The sequence below is a fragment of the Vigna angularis genome, chromosome 5 (genome assembly GCF_016808095.1).
Source record: "Vigna angularis cultivar LongXiaoDou No.4 chromosome 5, ASM1680809v1, whole genome shotgun sequence".
NCBI lineage: Eukaryota > Viridiplantae > Streptophyta > Magnoliopsida > Fabales > Fabaceae > Vigna > Vigna angularis.
In genome coordinates, this window is record NC_068974.1 from 4,156,326 (window position 1) to 4,176,677 (window position 20,352).

The 20,352-nt window shown below is 35.5% G+C and overlaps 2 protein-coding genes and 1 long non-coding RNA gene across 3 annotated transcripts; 2 read left to right on the plus strand and 1 right to left on the minus strand.

Moving 5' to 3' along the window:
* The first annotated feature begins 417 nt into the window (after positions 1 to 417).
* LOC108346399 (protein MAINTENANCE OF MERISTEMS-like) lies at positions 418 to 2,396 on the plus strand. Its single transcript, XM_052878079.1, has 4 exons — positions 418 to 777; positions 941 to 1,462; positions 1,550 to 2,131; positions 2,211 to 2,396. Exons 1-4 carry the CDS (start codon positions 418 to 420, stop codon positions 2,394 to 2,396), a joined length of 1,650 nt encoding a protein of 549 aa, XP_052734039.1.
* A 996-nt stretch (positions 2,397 to 3,392) lies between these two features.
* On the minus strand, positions 3,393 to 5,502 carry LOC128196599 (uncharacterized). The gene is made up of 4 exons (XM_052878080.1): positions 5,172 to 5,502; positions 4,511 to 4,829; positions 4,364 to 4,426; positions 3,393 to 4,281 (listed from the first exon to the last, which is right to left on the minus strand). The coding sequence occupies exons 1-4, from the start codon at positions 5,500 to 5,502 to the stop codon at positions 3,393 to 3,395; spliced, it is 1,602 nt and encodes a 533-aa protein (XP_052734040.1).
* Positions 5,503 to 9,158: 3,656 nt separating this feature from the next.
* On the plus strand, positions 9,159 to 9,620 carry LOC128196567 (uncharacterized). Its single transcript, XR_008249008.1, has 2 exons — positions 9,159 to 9,340; positions 9,426 to 9,620. It is a non-coding gene; the product is annotated as an uncharacterized LOC128196567 (long non-coding RNA).
* The last annotated feature ends 10,732 nt before the right edge of the window (positions 9,621 to 20,352 follow it).

The window sequence follows — 20,352 nt, forward strand, 5'->3', positions numbered from 1 at the left end:
TAGATTATTATTTGAATATTTTATAAATTTTTCTATTTGTAGTTTCTAAATGAATTGATTAAGTTTGAATTAGATACGTAAACTTTTATATATTTAAATTATTTTTATTTCTTGAAATAAATATTATTAATTTAATTGTATTTAATATTAGTAAATTTGTATTTGTATTTAATTTATTTATAGTAAATTTGTATTTGTAATAATAATTAATTTAATAATAATTAAATGGAAATGTATTTAAATATATTTTTTTAATTAGTTAGCTAATTGTTTCTTTTGTTTAATTTTTGTTGTAGTTAATAAATTAATTATTATTAGTTTAATTTATTTTGAATTGCATTTTTATAGTTTATTTATGATATTTAAAACAATAATTTTCTTAAGTTTTGAAATTAAACAAACAAATTATTGTTAGAAATGGCAAGAACACGTGGTGCATCTTTTAGTTCTCGAGGTGAGAGTTCTCGAGGAGAGAGTTCGTCGCAGGGCGAAGCTCGGAGAAGACCTACCGTTTCTGCTCGTAGAAGTCGTGCAGCTCCTATCCAGGATGACCCCATAGCTGAGGAGCGAGCCGTTGAGGACCAAACATATGAGGCGTATGAGACTCATGGCGAGGAGAATGCATTTGAGGCCCCTAACGACGATGACGATGAGGAGGAGCACGCGGATGTTCATGACATACAAGAGGATGTCGGTGGATTTCCTAGAGGTCCACGTGATGATTCATTGCTGACGCACTATGTTCAGCATGTAGCTTATACTATTTCACAAAGTCGGGTGAGTGCAAAAATAAAATTTATTTTATTATTTTTTTAATAGAAATTTTATTAAATATTGATGTGTAGGATCGAGGGGACCATGCCACGAGGGAATTCAACACATTGTGTTGAATTCCAGTTTGATGCCTCTTACAGGGATTTGTTATGATTACGTTGATAAGGGGTTACTCCTCGGATTCATAGAGAGGTGGCATTTTGAGACCAGTAGTTTCCCTCTCCCTATAGGGGAGATGTCGATTACTCTTGATGACGTCTCAACATTACTTCACCTGCCCGTGATGGGACAAATGTGTGATTTAGAGGAGTTGGAGTTTGAGGAGGCTCGTACAGCCCTTGTGCAATTGCTCGGCGTTGATGGTGGCACAGTAGGTGCTGAGATGGAGGACGCACGTGGTCCGAAAGTCAGACTCAACTGGCTTAGAGAGATATATGTTCAGAGGTGTGAGTCGCAGCATTGGGACTATGCTGTTATAGCATATTTGTTGCATCTAGTAGGATGCACGATTTTTGCAAATAAGAGTACCAGTTCTATACGCGTGTCTTACTTATTGTTATTTAGAGACGTACACACGTATGGCAGATATGCCTGGGGTGTTGCTGCACTCGCCTATTTGTACGAGCAGCTCGGGAATGCGAGTCTCGCCTCCACGAAGCAGATGGCTGGATATTTGACTCTATTTCAGGTACAATTATAACTTTGACATTTATTTCATGTATTTATTTCCATGTTCGAAGATGGATGAAATTTAATTGAATAATTATTTTTTTAGAGTTGGATATACGAACATTTCCCTAGCATGGGGAGGAGGCGGTTGGTGACTTCTTACGATGATACCACACCACGTGCCATGAGGTGGCAGAGCCCTAGGCAGAGTTCCACTCTCGTAGAGATTCGGTCACAGTTGGATGCGCTGACATACAGTGGAGTTATATGGCATCCGTATGAGGGGCATCGGGACATTCGGCCATTCTTCGGCATCTGTATGTATTCTGGATGGATTCGGATTGGTGACACCCTTTGTCGTCATTTGCCTGAGCGTGTGCTGAGGCAATTTGGGTTTCAGCAAGACATTCCACGATCACCGACTACGGTTCCAGATGTAGATTTAGTGGTCATTGATCATGTTTGGTTGCACTTCAGAGCTCACGTTGTGAGTAATGTCAGACATGCAGCATCCCCTTCTGATTGTGTCGATGGGTACATTCAGTGGTTCAGGAGGGTTTCACATCCTTATATTATTGTTGCTGCAAATGACGCGCGACCGGCTCTTGCGCCTAGACAGCGCCCCGATGTTCCACATGAGGCACGACCCCATTGTAGATCGTCTCCACCTTCACCATCTGGCGCCCTGGTATGTTATTTTTCATTGCTTATATTATTAAATTTTGATCACCTTGTTTATTTAATTGTTTGATATAATTGTAATGCAGGCTAGATTTAGGCGAATGGCGAGAATGTTACAGTCCTTGATATCATGTCGTCATGTGACCGAGGGTACTATTGCACATCAGGTGTCAGTGGACCTGCTTCAGATTGCTAATGAGGGCATCGACGAATATTCCCCGACTAGGAGTGGGCAGAGGCATGTGCGTGGTAGACGGTCGACGTCTAATTGATTGAGTATTTCATTATGTATTACAGGACTTTATATTTCCTTTTTCTCATTATGTATTATTTGACATCATATTTTCTTTGTATTTGTAATAGACATTTATAATTTCTTATAATTTCAATGTTTTCATTTTGAGTTACATGTTCTTTTATATTGGTTATATGGATGATCAAATATTTATATGTTTAAGTGGAAAAAAATAAGAACTTAAATAACAACAACTAATATAAATATCACGAATACTAATAATATAAATATCTTCATACATAAATAAATACTACATAAATATCTTCATACATAAATAATAATATAAATATCACGAATACTGACAATAAGTACTTAAATAACAAAATATAATAGTGTATTTTTACATATCTTCATACATAATATAAATATCACGAATCACCTAAGTCAACATAAGATGTTGTTATGTCCATCAACTGTTCAAATGCGGCATCCTACTAGTATAAATAGATGATCACGCTCGTGCCTCAGGATAATAGTGGGTTGAAGATATGATATTCACCATGGGCAACAGACAACCTTCTTGTAGCTTAACCTGCATTATACAAATTACAATAATTAATTGAGTGATAAGTAATTTTAAAATGAAATCATAAAAAAATGTACTTACCTGTACAAAATGACATCCATGAACATGTCCTATACAAATTAAGCGATGTTGAGTTATATCAGAAGGTGGTGTGGAACATAGTGGGAAGATAGTATAATTTTGAGAGTATGACAAACACACTAAGATAACGTTATATCGGTTAGCAATTGCATAACCAATGTCTGGTAATGTCATCCACTTGTTCATGTTAGCCTGTTATGAATAAAAGAAGTTGTTAGAAAAAAAACAAATGTAATAAATAAACTACATAAAACGGGAAACACTTACCGCCGACAGTGATTGCACCGACAGTGATTGCACCAACAAAGAGTTCCTCCGTTCTTCTAGTCTATCATAGCCTCCTACTAGGCTTGCATATTCATCACGTCATGCACTGAGTTCTTTGTACAACTCATTCCTGATAACGGGCCATGAATCTTCTCCAAGTCCCAACAACGCAACAATGCATCTATACCCACAGTGACCATCAGCCACAACATCAACAACGTCTACAATGAAGGGGTGAGTAGTAGAATGAAACTGGTCTATCATTGGAACTCTCCTTTTCTTCATTGCTTTTGGCTTTGATTGTAATTTACTTCTCACAGATGAAGATTCTATGGTTGAATGAAAGGCGTCCACATACTCAAAATATGATGGATCCCGCGTAGTAGACCTTTCACTTCGTTTAACTTTACTTTTTTGTGCACCCTTTGTCTTGACTTTATGTAATGGAGGGACCATTGATGTCAATGTAGGACAAACAATCTCAAGTAACTTCTGCTTGATGGTGACTTTACCGCCAATGTTAACCTCATTGAATCGTTCTTCTATTTGTTTCAACTCATCTTTAATGGATAACTGAGGCTCGGTTTCATTTAATTCAACATTTGAGAAATGCAATCTTCGCCACATGATATGAAATTCACCTATGGGGATCATCCTAGGATTATATCGTGCTAATTCACATGCACATGGGACACTAAATGTACGTCTCAATACGCATCCACACTTTGAGGAGTCCAATCCTATCTGCTGCACTATTTTCAATTCCTTAGCAATGAGATCCAATGCATATCGAGACACACGCCCAATAAGTTCTCTATATCTGCAGCCTTTAAAATGGTCACTCGTAAGCAACAAACTACTTTCAAATGACGCCTTAATCTTGTTGTGTTGTAGGATAATGACGTTATGAATATTATCCCAACAAGAACACAAATCACCCATACTATTGCCCAGAACTTTCTTCAGGCTCCAATGAGCAGATTCAGCCCTGAAACAAAAAAAAAACCTTCAACAAGTGCAAATAAATATTTATCTACAAAACAAATAAATAAAATAACATTACAACATACCTATTTGTGGTTGTGTTCCCTAAATGCATTACTTTGTTCGCCCAGAACTTTACAAAGTATGTGCTGTACGGAATAATCCAAGTCTGATTCACATATTCAAAGAACAAAGGTCATGAACTGCTTGCGTATTGAAAACCATTCACATACTCAGCAAACAAGCTTTCATCAGCACAATCCATCACATTTTCCCATGCATCCATCAACACTTCCCAAACCTCAGTAGAATGAACTAATATTTTGCATTTAGCTTTAACATTTTTAAGGATGTGGAACCGACATAACATCTGATATGACTCAGGGAATACATTTGCAATGACATTCATCAAAGCCAAGTCTCGGTCAGTGACAATGACTTTAGGACCACCCTCAGATGTTAAAAATAAACATTTCAGCTTTTCCAAAGCCCATGTGAAATTACTCTGCCTTTCAGTAGACAAGAAAGCAAATGTTGTTGAGAAGGTTAACCCTGTAGACGTCATACCCACAATCTCAAGCAACGAAAGTCTATATCTATTTGTTTTATATGTGGAATCCATCAAAAATACAACATTAAATGAGTTTAACAATTTGACCGCATCAGGATGTGTCCAAAACAAGTCAGTAACAACCTCTAAATCATCAGCACACCTACTCTAGTGAATGTACTTATCCCGATCCAACAACATCATAAGTTGTTGTAGTTCAGTTCTGGACCCTCTTAATGATCGTTTATATGCATGCCTTGCGTTGTAGATTTGTTTAATCGTTGTGACATTTCGATCATTATTTTGTTTGAGTGTTAATAAAATATTTGCATGTGTAACTTTACTCTTTGTCATATCAACCAGTAATGACTTCTCACTCGTATTTAACCTGCCAGCATAATGGTGACCAACTAAAGTTTCAGCCAACTCATGGTTGTGATGTCCACACATCACCTTCAACACCCATCCGGCCCCATCTAAACATGGTTTATCCTTTAATCTAAATGGACATTCACATTTACGAGTGCCATATACACTAGCTACTGCATCAGCTTTGTATTTCCTATATTTTCCCCCTCTTTCACATCCAAGTATGACGAACGTTTTTCTTCCCTGTACACCAGTAGCTATGTCAGATCTTACTATTACCACAACAAATCCTAAATCATAAGTCATCCCTCTTACCCATTGAATTAAGTGCTCCCGTGAACGAAATATTTCATTTGTTGTAAATTTATTTGTTAAATCTCTCTATACAACTTTGCTAATTGATGAAGACAAATCAGATTTCAAACTACAACCAATTTGAGAATCCATATGAAGATATTCATCCATTTTAAATAATAATCACCTACAAAATTATAATGAGCCTTATTAACATAATTAATAATTAATCAAACAAATATAAAAATATTAATATAATTAAATTATATATTTGATATAAATAAAGTAATAAGTAATTTTTTATATAATTATAAAATTGTTAAAGAATTAAAGATACAAAAATCATGTATAAAAAATATATATTTTACAAAATTATTACGTTTAAAAACTAATTATATATAACATCCAAAATTAAAAATTAAAATATAAACTAATATAAATATACATTATTAAAATACATTAAAAATATATTCAAAAATAATAAATCAAAATATTTAAATTAAATTATTAAAATATTTAATAAAATAATAAAACAAACCCTAAAATAAAAACGAAACCTTTAACGGATGACATCCTTCAACGGATGTCAACATCCGTTTAAGGTAAAACAATCCAGATTGAAGCTGAGTATAGTATTTGGTGTGAGATGTATCAGAGTTTTTACTTGTAAGACCTTGAGGAATAGGAGAAATATGTCCTTACTAAGATGGTAGGACTACTCCCGATAAGGGTATAGTTACGAGAATTATTAGAGCATTGAGGGAATCTTGATAGGGAATGGTTATATGTATGGTTGATTACTTATTATTTCATGTAATGATTGTTTTATTTGATTACTTAGCTCACCCATACATTTGTTTGCTTTGTTTGTGTTTGTGGCGATGATCATATAATGTATGTGTTATATTGGAGCACAGATAGGGATGCAGATGTTGTTAGAGCTATGTGATTGATGAGAGAAAGGATTTGAATTGGGAGTTCTGAATAAAGTTTATTTTAAGCATCGAATTAGGAATTTTTAATAAAATATTTATTTTTCTTATTGGATTTGGATATTTAATATTTCAAGTTGTAATAAATCTTTTTATTTCGAAAAAAAATTAATTATGTTGTGAAATTTTGTAGTCTTTGATAACCTTAAGTGACTCTTAGACTTGGGACATTACAACTACTTTCCCAATGAAGGATAACCTTATTGCTCTTTACTTTGGAAGGCAAAGCTTCTTATGTTGACTTAAGGTCAACTCTCCCAAAGGTGCCTTTTCTCTCTCCTTCTCTATCGCGAAAATCCTACGCTACATGACCCATAATACAAGGTCCAAATAGAAATCCAAGACTACTTGGCCCATAATAAAAGGCCCAAAATAATCTACTCTAATTTATTAAAGCCCAAAATAATAAAATTTTGGATCCACCTTCCACAGATAACTCCTATTCTTCTTGAATATTTTTTGCAATACTTTTTATGATTGGTCCCTTGGCCAGGAGCTTGCCATCAGTTTCCATGTCTACTAGTGTGAATAAGATGAACACATATTTTAAAAAAGATACAAGCAAATCTTGGAAGATTAAAGACAAGATACATTAAATAAGTTTTTGAGAGATAATAAATTTTATGAAATAAAATTTGAATAGCTAATTTTTTTCTATTTGTAAGTATTTTTAAATTAACTAATAAAATAGGGTTACATATGTTTTTGGTCCGTTAACTTTTAGTGAAAATTGGAAATAATCCTTCTTCTAAACTTTGGCCCAATTTAGTTTTCCAACTTTATAAATGCGTGAATTTAGTCTTTTAACTAAATTTTGTTAGATTTATTTGATGTTTCGAACACGTTTCATGATATCATTTGAGTTGTTTTTCATCCTTTAACACATTACTACTCTAATGTTAACTGAAAAACGCATTTGAAACATTATATAAACTTAACAAAATTTGGTTAGAAAGATTGAATTCATGTCATTCTAAAGATGGAAGACTAAATTGATTCAAAGTTTCGAAAATAAACTAATTCTAATTTTCACAAGTTAAAAGAATAAAAACATATTAAATATATATTTAATACCATTTAAATTATTTCTATTATTAGACACCACGTAAATAACTAAAATTAATTCTAGCGATGACAAAAAAATAAATTAAATTTTAATAGCATATAAAAGATGAAAACTTCATTCAAATGCTTAATTTTAACTTATTTATATATTAAGAATGAATTTCAGCCGTTCAATGATCAAATATATGGTTCTTGCTCCGTAAAATGAGTTTAATTGAGTAAAGTGGGATACCTGAATTGAGTGTTATAATCTGTGGAAGGTCGTCCTTATTGGAAGCCAACACATTGCTTGTGCTGTAACGTGGAAGTCACGATGATGCTAAATAGGGGTTACCTATGATTAACAGAAAGATAATGACTCCACTTAATCCGTCAAATAATGGCAAAAAAAGACAAGAAAACAATCTCGGACGAATCGACTAATTAAATACCACCTTCAATTCCCTCACCATGCATGCTTCTTTCTAGCCTGTATTGCTATTTCATCAATTTTTGCAGTGCCATTGCCTACTAGCATTCATTAATAAGTTCAATTTGGATTATATTAATGTTTTCTCTTTCCAAAACAATTTAGATTATATGAATGATAAAATGAGTCAATTTGATTTATACAAGTTCACTCACCACAAGTTGAACTTACCACAAGTTGAACTTACCACAAGTTGAGTTAAAACAAGTCAACTTAATCTAATTTACTTTTTAGTGAGATAAAAATTTTGTAATATAATTCGACCTACCACAAATTAGTGTTAATGGAATGAGTATATTATGATTGTTTTGTTTCTAAATTTTTTTTATTGTAGTATAATAAAAATATATTAACTCTACTCATTTCTTTATGATAGTCAAATTAAAGTGTTTATCTAATTATCTAAATATTTCACTAGTACAAAATGTGCTTTTAAACTCGCACAATAGATCTCGGTTTACACCAAATCGCTGTCTATTCAGACACGGTGGCAGTTTTGTAATTAACGAGACCTTAAAGGCCTCGGTTCAGACTTGACCGGTGCCAAAAAGGGTTACCACTTCGGTTGTAAAAGCAACCGGTGCCTAATGAGTGGTTTCTGACACGGTTTATGACGCGGTTAAGAGAAACCCGAGGTAAAAGGAGTATACTGCACCGGTTGATAAGAAGAACCGAGGCGTATAAGCCTCTACTACCTCAGGCCCAAAACGACCGAGGCATATAAGCCTCTTATTTCTCCCCAGACATTTTCCCCAAATACGAAGACCTAGCCCCTTCACCCCTCGCGCTCGCCTCCCTCCCCTCACTCTCGCCTCCCTCGCTCTCGCCTCCCTCCCCTCAGTCTCGCCTCCCTCGCTCTGGCCTCCCTCCCCTCGGTCTCGCCTCCCTCGGTCTCGCCTCCCCTCGGTCTCGCCTCCCTCCCCTCGGTCTCGGTCTCGCCTCCCTCGGTCTCGGTCTCGGTCTCGGTCTCGCCTCCCTTGGTCTCGGTCTCGGTCTCGGTCTCGCCTCCCTCGCTCTCGCCTCCCTCCCCTCGCTCTCGCCTCCCTCCCCTCGCTCTAGCCTCCTTCGCTGTCGCCTCCCGTCGCTGTCGCCTCCCTTCGCTCTCGCCTCCCCTCTCTCGGTCTCGCTCCGTCGCTCTCTCGGTCTCGCTCCGTCGCTCTCTCGGTCTCGCTCTCTCCTGCGAGTGCGTCGCCTCTGGAGGGAAGAGCATGCGGTGGTGGTGCGTCAATGGTGGCGGCGGTGATAGTGGTGGTGGTGGTGGTGGTGCTAATCTGAGATTAGGGTTAGATTGGGGTCAGATTAGGGTTTTGCGAATCTGCAAAAGGTAAATGTGTTAATTTGCTTGTGTTAATTTGCCCGAGGCACCAAAATTAAATTCCTGTGTTAATTTGCCATCATTTTCTAAGCAGGCTAATGCGCTCAGATCTGCAAAAGGGGTGAGGGTTGTGGAGAAAAATGAAGAACTCCATGGTTTTGCTGAATCCAGTTCTCTGTTTTTTATTTGTCTGTCTCCTTGATCAAATTCTCTGATTTGTGTAATTTGCAACTGTAAATTCTCTGATTTGTGTAATTTGCAACTGTAAATTCTTCTCTGATTTGTGTAATTTGCAACTGGAAATTCCTTGGGCAAGTTTGTGTGTAATTTGTTAATGAAAATTAACTAGATTATTTGTGTGCATGTTCTCTGGGCAAGTTTGTGTGTAATTTGTTTGAGCATAACGTTTGAGCATAATAACGCTTGCCACTGTAACACGCTTGCCACTGCCAGAATACTAGGAAAATTATAACGAAAAAAAAAGACCCTACTGCCTCGGTTCAGCCTCCAACCGAGGCAGTAGAGGGAGAAGTACAATCTCGGTCCTGTTAACCGAGGCATAAAGTGTATCACCTTTTACATTGGCTGAATATGCCTCGGTTCATGAACCGGTGCCTATTAGTGAAAATAACCGGTGCCATTTCTTTTATTTGTACTAGTGTTTACTAGTAAAAAAAGGAGTTACGAAGGCGCCATATATGCCTCGGTTATGCCAAAACCGAAGCGTAAAAAATTATACGCATCTGTTATATTGTAACCCGTGGTGGAAGGGTGATATTGTCTCGGCTCACATAAGAACCGAAGCCTATACTCTTGCTTCGTGCACCGCAACTCAGACTGACAACTTTTTTAGAAGGCTTTATTGCCTCGGGTGGCCAGCAACCGATGCTTAAAGACATTTGCAAGTCAGAAACTGCTCTGCAAGTTAGGTTGTGTTGGTGACAGCTCTCTAATGCCTCGGTTAGCTAAGCAACCAAAGCCTATACCGTATGGTTGTATTAGCTCGGATTTTTTTGTTCAACCGGTGCCATATATAAATTTCACCTAATGTTCTTCTCTATACTGCATCCAAGATCCAAAAAAGGTTAAAGGTCTCCACTTTCTTCTCTTTGCTGCACGGTTAAAGTCTCCACTTTCTTCTCTCTCACTGCATCCAGATCCAAAAAAGTTCTCCACTTTTCTTCTCTCTCGCCCCTCTCCCTCAACTCCAGCATTCCCTGACCAACCTCTTCTCCTCCGCCATGACAAAGAGAGAGCTCGCGACGGTGCGGCGAGGCAAGGCAAGACAGCTCGCGACGGTGCGGCGAGGCGAGGCGAGACAGCTCGCGACGGTGCGACGAGGCGAGGCGAGATAGCTCGCGACGGTGCGGTGAGAGAGTCCGCGACGGTGCAGCGAGAGCTCGCGACGGTGCGGCAAGACAGCCTGTGACGGTGCAACGAGAGCCCGCGATAGCGGCTGCGATGGCGACTGCGATGGCGGAAACCCTATTCTCATGGAGCAGAAGGGAGGCGGCAGCGGCGAGGATGCGGCGGCGGCATGGTGGCGGAAACCCTTTTTGGTTCTGTTTCTGTGCAGGTGGATGGTGAAACGGATATCTGATTTTGGTTTCTGGTTTGGATCTGTGAGTTTGGTTTTTGGTTTGGATACTAATTCTCTGGTTTTTGGTTTGGATATTGTGTTTCTCTGAAGCTTTGATTGCTTGCTCCGTCAGGGAATAAAGCCTCCTCCTCCTCTCTTCCACCTCCAGTGTCGTGTGCTCTTTCCCCGCTTCCTGTTTCCCTTTCTTAGATTGGAGCAATCATCTAAGTTTGTCAAAGTAATTTTGCCCCAAAAACATGGATGAAAAAAATTGCAAGAAACCAAAACCAACACTGATCTCGGTTGGATGAAAAAAATTGCAGATAATAGAACGAGAAACCAAAACCAACACTGATCTCGGTTGAGAATAAAAGAATTAAAAAATTCTACTGCCTCGGTTGACTGTGAATAGAGGCAGAATCTGAACTCTTCTAATTCGGTCCAGAACCGAGTCAAAAAAACCTACCTTTTTATTTCGGCTGTATATAACCCAATCGCAGAACCGGTGTCTATACTTAAAAATAACCGAGGCCGTTTACATTAATTGCACTAGTGATTATTACAAAGATGGTAGTAAAAAATGAGAGTACTAATGTATATAAATATTTAAATTATTCAAATATTATTGAACAATATTTTAGTACTTAAAAGGATTAAACTGTGAACCTATATAATTAAAAATAGTAAATAATTTTTAAAAAAACTTATAAAAAATGGTAAAAGTACTAATAAGTTGTTGTTAGTAAAGTTATGAGTCATTCAACTTTCAATTTAATTCAAACTCATTTAACTCAGGAGTTAAATAAGACATACTCACTTTAATCCACATATAAAAAAAATAGAAATGTTTTCAATTCAACTCAATTCAAATATATGATAAGTCATATTAGCTGACGAATTAAAATTGATTCTAACATATTTAAAATGAACCTAACTTCACATAATAGATCAACTGATATAATTTAATTTTAAGTTACAATTTTAGTGAAATTTAAACCCTTAACATTAATCTTATTAATATATATATATATATATATATATATATATAACCTTGTGTCCTTTCGTGAGTGTTTGGTAACAAATTACTTTTGATAAATATTCATTTACTTCCTTTGTCTCTTTACAGAGTGTTTTTGAGAAATTTGTTTGTTCAATGCACAATTTTCAAATTATCTTTTGTTTTTTTTCTTTTTTTTTTACTAAAGTACGCTTAATCGTCTCACAATTTTGTAAATGATTAAGATATATTCTTTCACTGGTAAAGTTAGAGAAGATGACTAGCACGAATTAATGACACAAAAATTGTATGACCATTATTCTCTCTATATATTAATTAATTAGAAGCAACGGTAAAAGAAGCAAGATAACTTGTGCCAATAACGTTACGAATAATTTTAAAAAATAACTAAATTTTTTAATAACTTTATTTTTATAGACTAAATTAAAAAAAAATGCCTTATTTATGACTTAGTTAAAAGGGTCTAGTATAAGGATGACTATAGTATTTTTATAATAAAAAGAAGATAAAAAAAAATTATTACTTATTTTTCAATTAGTTTAATATACGCTTATCATTTTAAAATTTGTACAAATTTTTAAGTTGTGGGGACATATATGCCCATGCTTAGGTAAATTGTGAAAAAAGTAAATGAAATATGAGGTCACAATGAAGTAAGCTTGAGGTGTGCAAAATATAACGAATAGATAAAAGAGAAATGATAGGGTAAGACATGTGTGAAGGAAGACACAAATTAGTGTGTGATGACCTCCCCCACATGAGTGTGATCACAAAAAAGAGAGAACCGAAGGAGGGGGACAAAGCCACACGAGAGAGTGAAGAATTATTAAGAAAGAAAGAATACAAAAAAAGGTGAACTACAAACCCAACGATTTTGGATTCTCTCTTTCGTGAAAGCACAAACAAATTAAACAAGAAAAAAAGATACAATAGTGGAAGAAGATTAAGACAAGATGTTAAATTTGATTGGTTGAGGTTCAAATGTCCAATGGTCCATGTGTTTTTCTTAATCCGGCAACGTGTTTGACTTGTTTTGTCTCCATGTCATCTCCAACATACATATTTTAAGCTTTTTCTATTTGAATTTTGCAAAGTCAGCGCAAAATTAACATGCGGTAAATAAGGTATACATTGAAATTGAATAAAGCTAAGATGGAACAAGCACAGTTTCTTGCACGCCAAAGACTTTTCATGATTTGGTTTACTTCTAAATTGAACATCATCATCAAACTCTGTTAACTAGATAACAGATCGGTTAAGGAACCTAATTTGGACACATGTTCTTTAGTTAATAATTTATTAAGTGTTGACTAATTGGGGGTTAAGTTGTTTCAAGTTTCTGTGTTGTGTGCCAGATATTTTCATTGAAATGGAAGGAATTAAGTGTAGGTTGATGTGATAGAATCTTTGTAGTAGTGCTCTTCCAATGGGTCATGATCTCTCATTGTTTGATAAACGTTCAGTCATAAGTCAACATAAAATATTGTACTATAGTACTAACGATTTTGCATAATCCAAGTGACATAATTTCAGAGTTTGACTAACGTTGAGGCGAAGCTTCGCGATCAAAATGGGTGGCCAAGAATCAAAGCCTTTGCCTTCAATTAACTATTATGAATTTTGAAAAATTAAAGCCTTTCTTTCTCAATAAATCCAACAAGAAATACCATTTTATGTTGCATGAATAGTAGAAAATGTGATGATATTTTCAAATATAGATTTATATACTATAAAAAATATGTTATCAATGTATAACAGTTATATTGTATATGAATATTATAATGACACTAATTAGCATAATTATATTATTAGTTATATCATTAGTTGAGAATAAGCATAAAGAAACATATTAGTTTCCAATTCTTTGTGAGAAAATTGTAATTAAATTTTTGGAATATATATAAAACTTATGATCTATACTATGTATATCTAACTAATTACTATTTTTTAAACAAACCATACTACTGTCACTATTGTACATTTTTCTCATCTGAACTATTATCTACTCGCGTATAACATATGATTATAGTCGGTGGATGAACTACAATGACAAAGAATATGGTAAGCTAATGCATTTATCATAAATTAGTTATATAAAATTTCAATCTCAACAAAACATTTTCTTCTTCTAAACTACTCATTCAAGTTCTTAGGGGTGGGCAAACTACACTGTAGTGCACTGTCCTATAGAAGTTTATAGTTAACTATAAACTAGTTCAGGAAAACTGTACTGAACTAAAAAATAGTTCAGAGTAATTGAACTGGACTATTTTCTAGTTAAGAGTAACTGAACTAAAAACCCCAATACAAAACCACATCAATTCTTCTCCCTTGCTAGTGACTTTCAATATCCTTTCCCATGCCCATCTGTTCACATCCCATTCATCAGTTCTGAAATGAATTTCACTAATATAAAAATTCAGTAATCACACACTCCAGAACAGAAAAAAAAAGTCACCAAACTTCCAAAATCAGAAAACTCTGGTGTCCCATTAGCTAAATAGTCACCAATGAGTATATACTACAGTCAGAATAGAGATGAATTCCATGAGTGAAACCATAACTTGACCTCTGATAAAGCAAAAGTCAGAATTATCAAATGCTCATAGAAAAAGTGGGTCAGAATTATTCATCTTTCCATTACCTAACATCACTGCACAAAGAATTGATACTAGACACAAGCTTCTAATCATGGGTCAGATTTTCCTAAAAGCATGATATAGAGTTCATACAATCAAGCAACATTGATTTAATCATTTTTCAATAATTACCCATGAAGAAACATACAATTTTCTATAATAAACTATAATCCCGTTCATATATCAATGTTCACGTTTTCAAACATACTTAGATGCAGAGCTAACATGTTTGGACAGAGTATAACAAAATTAGAATGCTCACAGGTTCTTTTCACATTTACTATAGAACTATCATGCTTCTAAAGTAAAATTCCTGATTCGATACATACAAACCACATTGTTATACTATTTAATCTATTTGGTTATTTTAGATAACATTTTATTTATCATTAGTAGATTGCTCAGACCCACAAATATCTTCAGAAAATCCAACAACCAACAAAATTAGATTTTACCCGAACAATGACAGTTATAATTTTTAATAGAACCCAATATATTTTTAATAAGCCGAATATATCAACATTCCAGTTCCTAACATTCATCAAATTACAACTAATTCAACACAGTTTTCAAAACTTCCCAAGAGTATATAAATAAACTTCTCCTTTTGAACGAAGATTTGAAGAATTTTAGATGAAAAAGGATAACAAACCATGACACTTATAGTTGAAGAAAAATCTACATATTGAAACAAATATTTAGTCTATACATGAAAATATAACTTCAACATAAATGTAAAATATTAATTGTTACCCAATAAATACAAGATGAAGAGAGCACAAATAAGTCCATTTCCAAGAAAGAAACAAATTCCCTTTTTATCCTGGAAAGCAAAACCACACTAGTGCAGAAAAGACTTTTAACGTTTGTTATTTAGGGATTTTAACGTCTGATCACTCCCCGACGTCTTATTGGGAGACGTCAATGGGACGTCAAACCCCACGGTCAGACGTCTATATAGACATCAGACTGTATAAGTCAGACTTCTATGTAGACGTCAGACTGTACAAGTCGGACGTCTATATAGACATCACCGAACGTCTATATAGACGTCACCGGACGTCTATATAGACGTCTGTTTGTGGGGCAGCCGACGTCTCATCCCTTGGTACGAATTTTGCCACTGTAATCCATTAGACGTCTGCATGTGCACTAACAGACGTTAATAAACATCGGGCAGTACCATAACAGACGTCTACTAGTGTTTTTTTTTTCAAAATTAATTTACTTTTACAATAAAAGCACACCTGAGAAACAAAAATTTGTCCCAGAACAGGATAATATAATATATGTTATGCGTTTCAAGTTAACAAAGTACTAAAAAACAATCCAAAACCTAAATTATCAAAAGTTAAAGTTAAACTAAATGTAAATGTTGAACAACAATAGCAAATCTTCCTATGTCCATCTTTGGAGAAGATAAGTTGTCCACTCTTGTCTTATCTTCTTAATTGCGTCCTCTGGTATAGAAGATGTACTCTTGAAGCGCTAGAAATGAAGAAAGATTAATTATGTTTGCATATGTTCAAAGATAAATTTGATTTGTAATGTATTGAAATTAAGCATCATTACCTCAATCCAGTCATCTGTAATGGCAGCTCGAATGATGGTCTTAATCCAAGACATGACATAGTAGCCACTTTCCCATGAATATAGATGCTTGTTACACTAAAATGACAAACTAAATAGTCAAGCATTTATATCACTCAATAACATAGAAAATGAATTAGAACTATAAATGACTTATAATCTTTGGATACAGGATTTGAACTAGCTGACCTCAGACTTTACCCACAACTCTATGTACATTGAAAACTCAAGGTAATATTAATATAAGTATATTTATCATAAAAATTGAAGGTCAACATGAATTTGAAACATAAAAAGAGAAACACTTACCATTGAAGCATGTTTTTCAAGTTAGTTTTCATCTTCATGTGTAGCAATATAATTTTGCATTGTCTGGGAATGATGACCATCAGCTGCCAGTGAGAGCTATCATGAATCATAAATATTTAGTAAACTAATTAAGTAAACTTTAATGAACTTTTACATAAAACAACCAATACCCATCAATGTATGGCACAAAGTATACGTCTCTATTTGACTTAGTCATCCATGTTTGCAAATAATTTTGTTTGCTCTCAATTGTGTTACCAGAAGGTTGAATGGTCTGAGGTTCAACAAATTCGTACATGGAAGACCGACCTTGGTTCACAATGACTATCTCCATGTACCTAAAACAACAAAGTTAAGTTGTTAGAAATTAAGAATCTAAATATAACTAATATGGAAGACAAAATTAACTATCTTACATGCACCACAGTTGAAGGATGGAAATATTCAACATCATGTCTCCCCCAATGACCTCCAGTGCATCATTGGATGTGATATATACTGGCACATCGCAAGGGAGGTCAAATACTCTCAAATTCAGTGCATTTCTACTAGTCCTCTAGACAACCTGGGTAATTTTGTCATGATCTTTGCTAGAGGATCATCCTCCGCTTCAGCCATCTCATCATCTTCATCTATGATTGGCTCATGCATCGGCTGCTTCTAAGGACGTATGAACTAAAGATAAAATTTTCAAAGTTATCAATCAATGTTTGTAAATTTAACATAGAAATATTAATAATAAAATATTATACATGTGGTGTAGCAATGTGTGACATGATCAATGCTCTAGGCCAGGTTATAAATGTTCCTATGGCCTCCTCTCAAACTAAATTTCTGAAGTGGGTACAGGCACCTGAGCCTAGGGATCTCGAACCTCATCCGAATAATCTGGCCTTCCTCAAGTACTCGTCCGACAGCCACAATGCGTGGAGGATTCCCATCAACCAACAACTCATATTGATCACTATACTCAGTAGGGTCTACAACAGAGCATGATCCTCTAGTGCTGACTCGAGGTGTTGTGGGAGCTTCAGTGGGCAATCCTATGGTGCTCTGTGTCATTGAATGCAGCTTCTCTTCAAGCGCTCTTTGGATTTCTTTTTGTTCTCGGAGCTGCTTCATAGATCTCATGCTTTGGTTGAGTCTTTCCTCCCACTAAAGATCCATCTTCCTCATTGCCTCCTGACTCATGGATTGAGTGCTTTTTTGTGTAGGACCAAAGTAGTCACGAAGACCAATCGCCCCACCAATTCCACGTACACGTCCTAAGTGTTCGAGCTTTCCAATAGTCGTTGTTAGAATGTCGTCCCTACCTTGGCCGAGAAATGTTCCCTGAGTCTGCTGCTCAACTAACTCATCCTGCATATAAAAAACTTTGTTACATAAAATACATGCGATGATATATACACAATCAAACAATGTTTAGAATTTGAACTTACAATTCTTTATGAGATCAAGGCAGTTGAGGAAGATGTCATGTTCCCATCAGACTTAGTCCGAGCAGCCTTCCACATCTCGTACCTAGCAGGTGCAAGTGCTAGGTCAGGGGACTCAAGTCCTAAGGCCTCCGCTCGACTCTTTCTCATCTTCTTCTCAAGTAATGCATAACCACCTCGTGATAACACGTATGGTGCATCATTTAGCCTTTGTCTTTCTTGGGCGGCTAACCTTTTACCCTATGAAACCATGTATATTCATAAGTGTAAAATCATAATAAAATGCATTAATTAACTAAAGAAATATGTTAAGAAACAAACCTGTCAGTCCTCAGACTCTCTAGATGCACGAAACTACATCCACTCCTCCTCTATTATTTTGTACTTATCACATAGAGACTCATGTTGTCTATCTCCAAAGACATATAGACGTGTCAGTCTTGTCTTGAAATCCCTCCATCTGATCGCTACATGGGATAACATTTTCCTTCTAATTTGACCAGTGTTTGGAATATCATAATGTTGATGTTGAAAACAAAGAACATGTTAATGACATAATAAGAACAAAGAAAAAAGTATATCAAATTTCTTTTAAGTAAACATACATGAATGTCCTGCCATAAGCGGTTCTTGTCGACCTCTGGGACGTCATCTCAAGATGCAAGAACGATAAAAACATGGGTTTTTGCTAACACACCCAAATAACTCCTAAATCTATCAGCATTTGGCCTTGAAGGCAAACCTGATCTCGAGTCAATGTCAACATGTATCCTCTCCTCCGCAACGTGTCGGGATGTCACATCGGGCAATAGTGTGACAGATCGACCACGTCCAGTGTTTCCTGATGTTGAGGTCCACATACCTGAAAAATATATACAAGGTTAGTACTACATCAAATATCATAAATAAAACAACATTTAAAGTCACTAAAAAAAATATCACAAAACCTATTAAGATATTGTTTTCTCTCAGATCCATTCATTGTGATCACTCCGAATTGCGTGGATGTCATTGGCTACGCCATCAACCTTGTCATCAATGGGTCTTGATGCAAAAGGTGTTGTCTCAAGTATATCAAGAGAATCTTCATCATCATATCCGTGCATGTTTTTTCCTTCCAATACCACTGACCATTTTTTATTTGATGGATCATTTATGTAGAATATTTGTCTTGCTTGACTAGCCATAATAAATGGTTCATCAGTGTAATTCATCTTGTTAAGGTCCACCAATGTGAAACCAAAGTCATTTGTCTTGACACCGGAATTTATATCAACCCATTTACACTTGAAACAGGAACTCTAAAACTGACATAATCGACTTCCCATATTTCTTTTATTATTCCAAAATAACTCATGGATGTTGTGATTGGATTTTTGTCTTTAGAACTAGAAAACTACATAGTCTTAGCTTGTAGTGTAACCCCATTATTTTGAACTCTACTTTTGTCATCTTCTAGCTTTGTCTGAAAAGAAATATTCTTTATATAGTACACACCATATGTAATCACATACGTGTTCGGCCCACGAGATAGCCTCAATAGACTTTCAGAAACATTTGGAGTCGCATAAATCTTTTTCTTAAACCATTGTAAGAAGATTTTTATATGTTGATTAAAAGTCCATTTTTTACTCATTCTTGGGTGTGCTGCCTTTATTTCATTAATGTGTTCAGAAATGTAAAGAATCACATCAATAGTGTTGTTTAAGACGTACAAATGAGCTTAATCAACTTCTTTTCTACTAACACTTTCAATTTTCACACCTCGAAGACCCTTACCTTCACATTTTCCTTCATGTTTGCTCTTAGGAAGTCCCACTGATTCACAACTTGGCATATAACTTGACCAAAATTCAATGGCTTCTTCTACAATGTATTGCTCTATGATTGAAGCTTCTGGTCGATACTGATTCTTGACATATCCCTTTAAGATCTTCATGTATCTCTAATAGGGTACATCCACCTTAAGAAATTCGGCCTACATATTCCAATTTTCTCTAACTAGATGAACAATCAAATGAACCATGATATCAAAAAAAGAAGGTTTAAAATACATCTCCAATTCACACAGTAGTCTTATTCCTTCATTTTCCAATTGATCTAAAACTCGAGGGTCAACAACTTTCTTGGAAATGACATTAAAGAAAAAACTCAGATGTGTCAGAATACCTCTAACAGAAGCAGGTAATATACCTCGAATAACAACTGGTAACAATTGTTGCATCAATACATGACAATCGTGAGACTTTAAACCAACTAACTTGAACTCTTGCATAGAAACACAGTTACTAATATTTGAAGAATAACCTCTTAAAGACTTACAAAAACTTTGTTTTTCTTTTTTAGAAAGAGTGTGACAAGCTGGGGGTAGATAGGTGCGTCTTCCAATTGACTGTGGATGTATCTCAGAACAGATTCCCATGTCAGCCAAATCTTGTCGTGCTTTTATT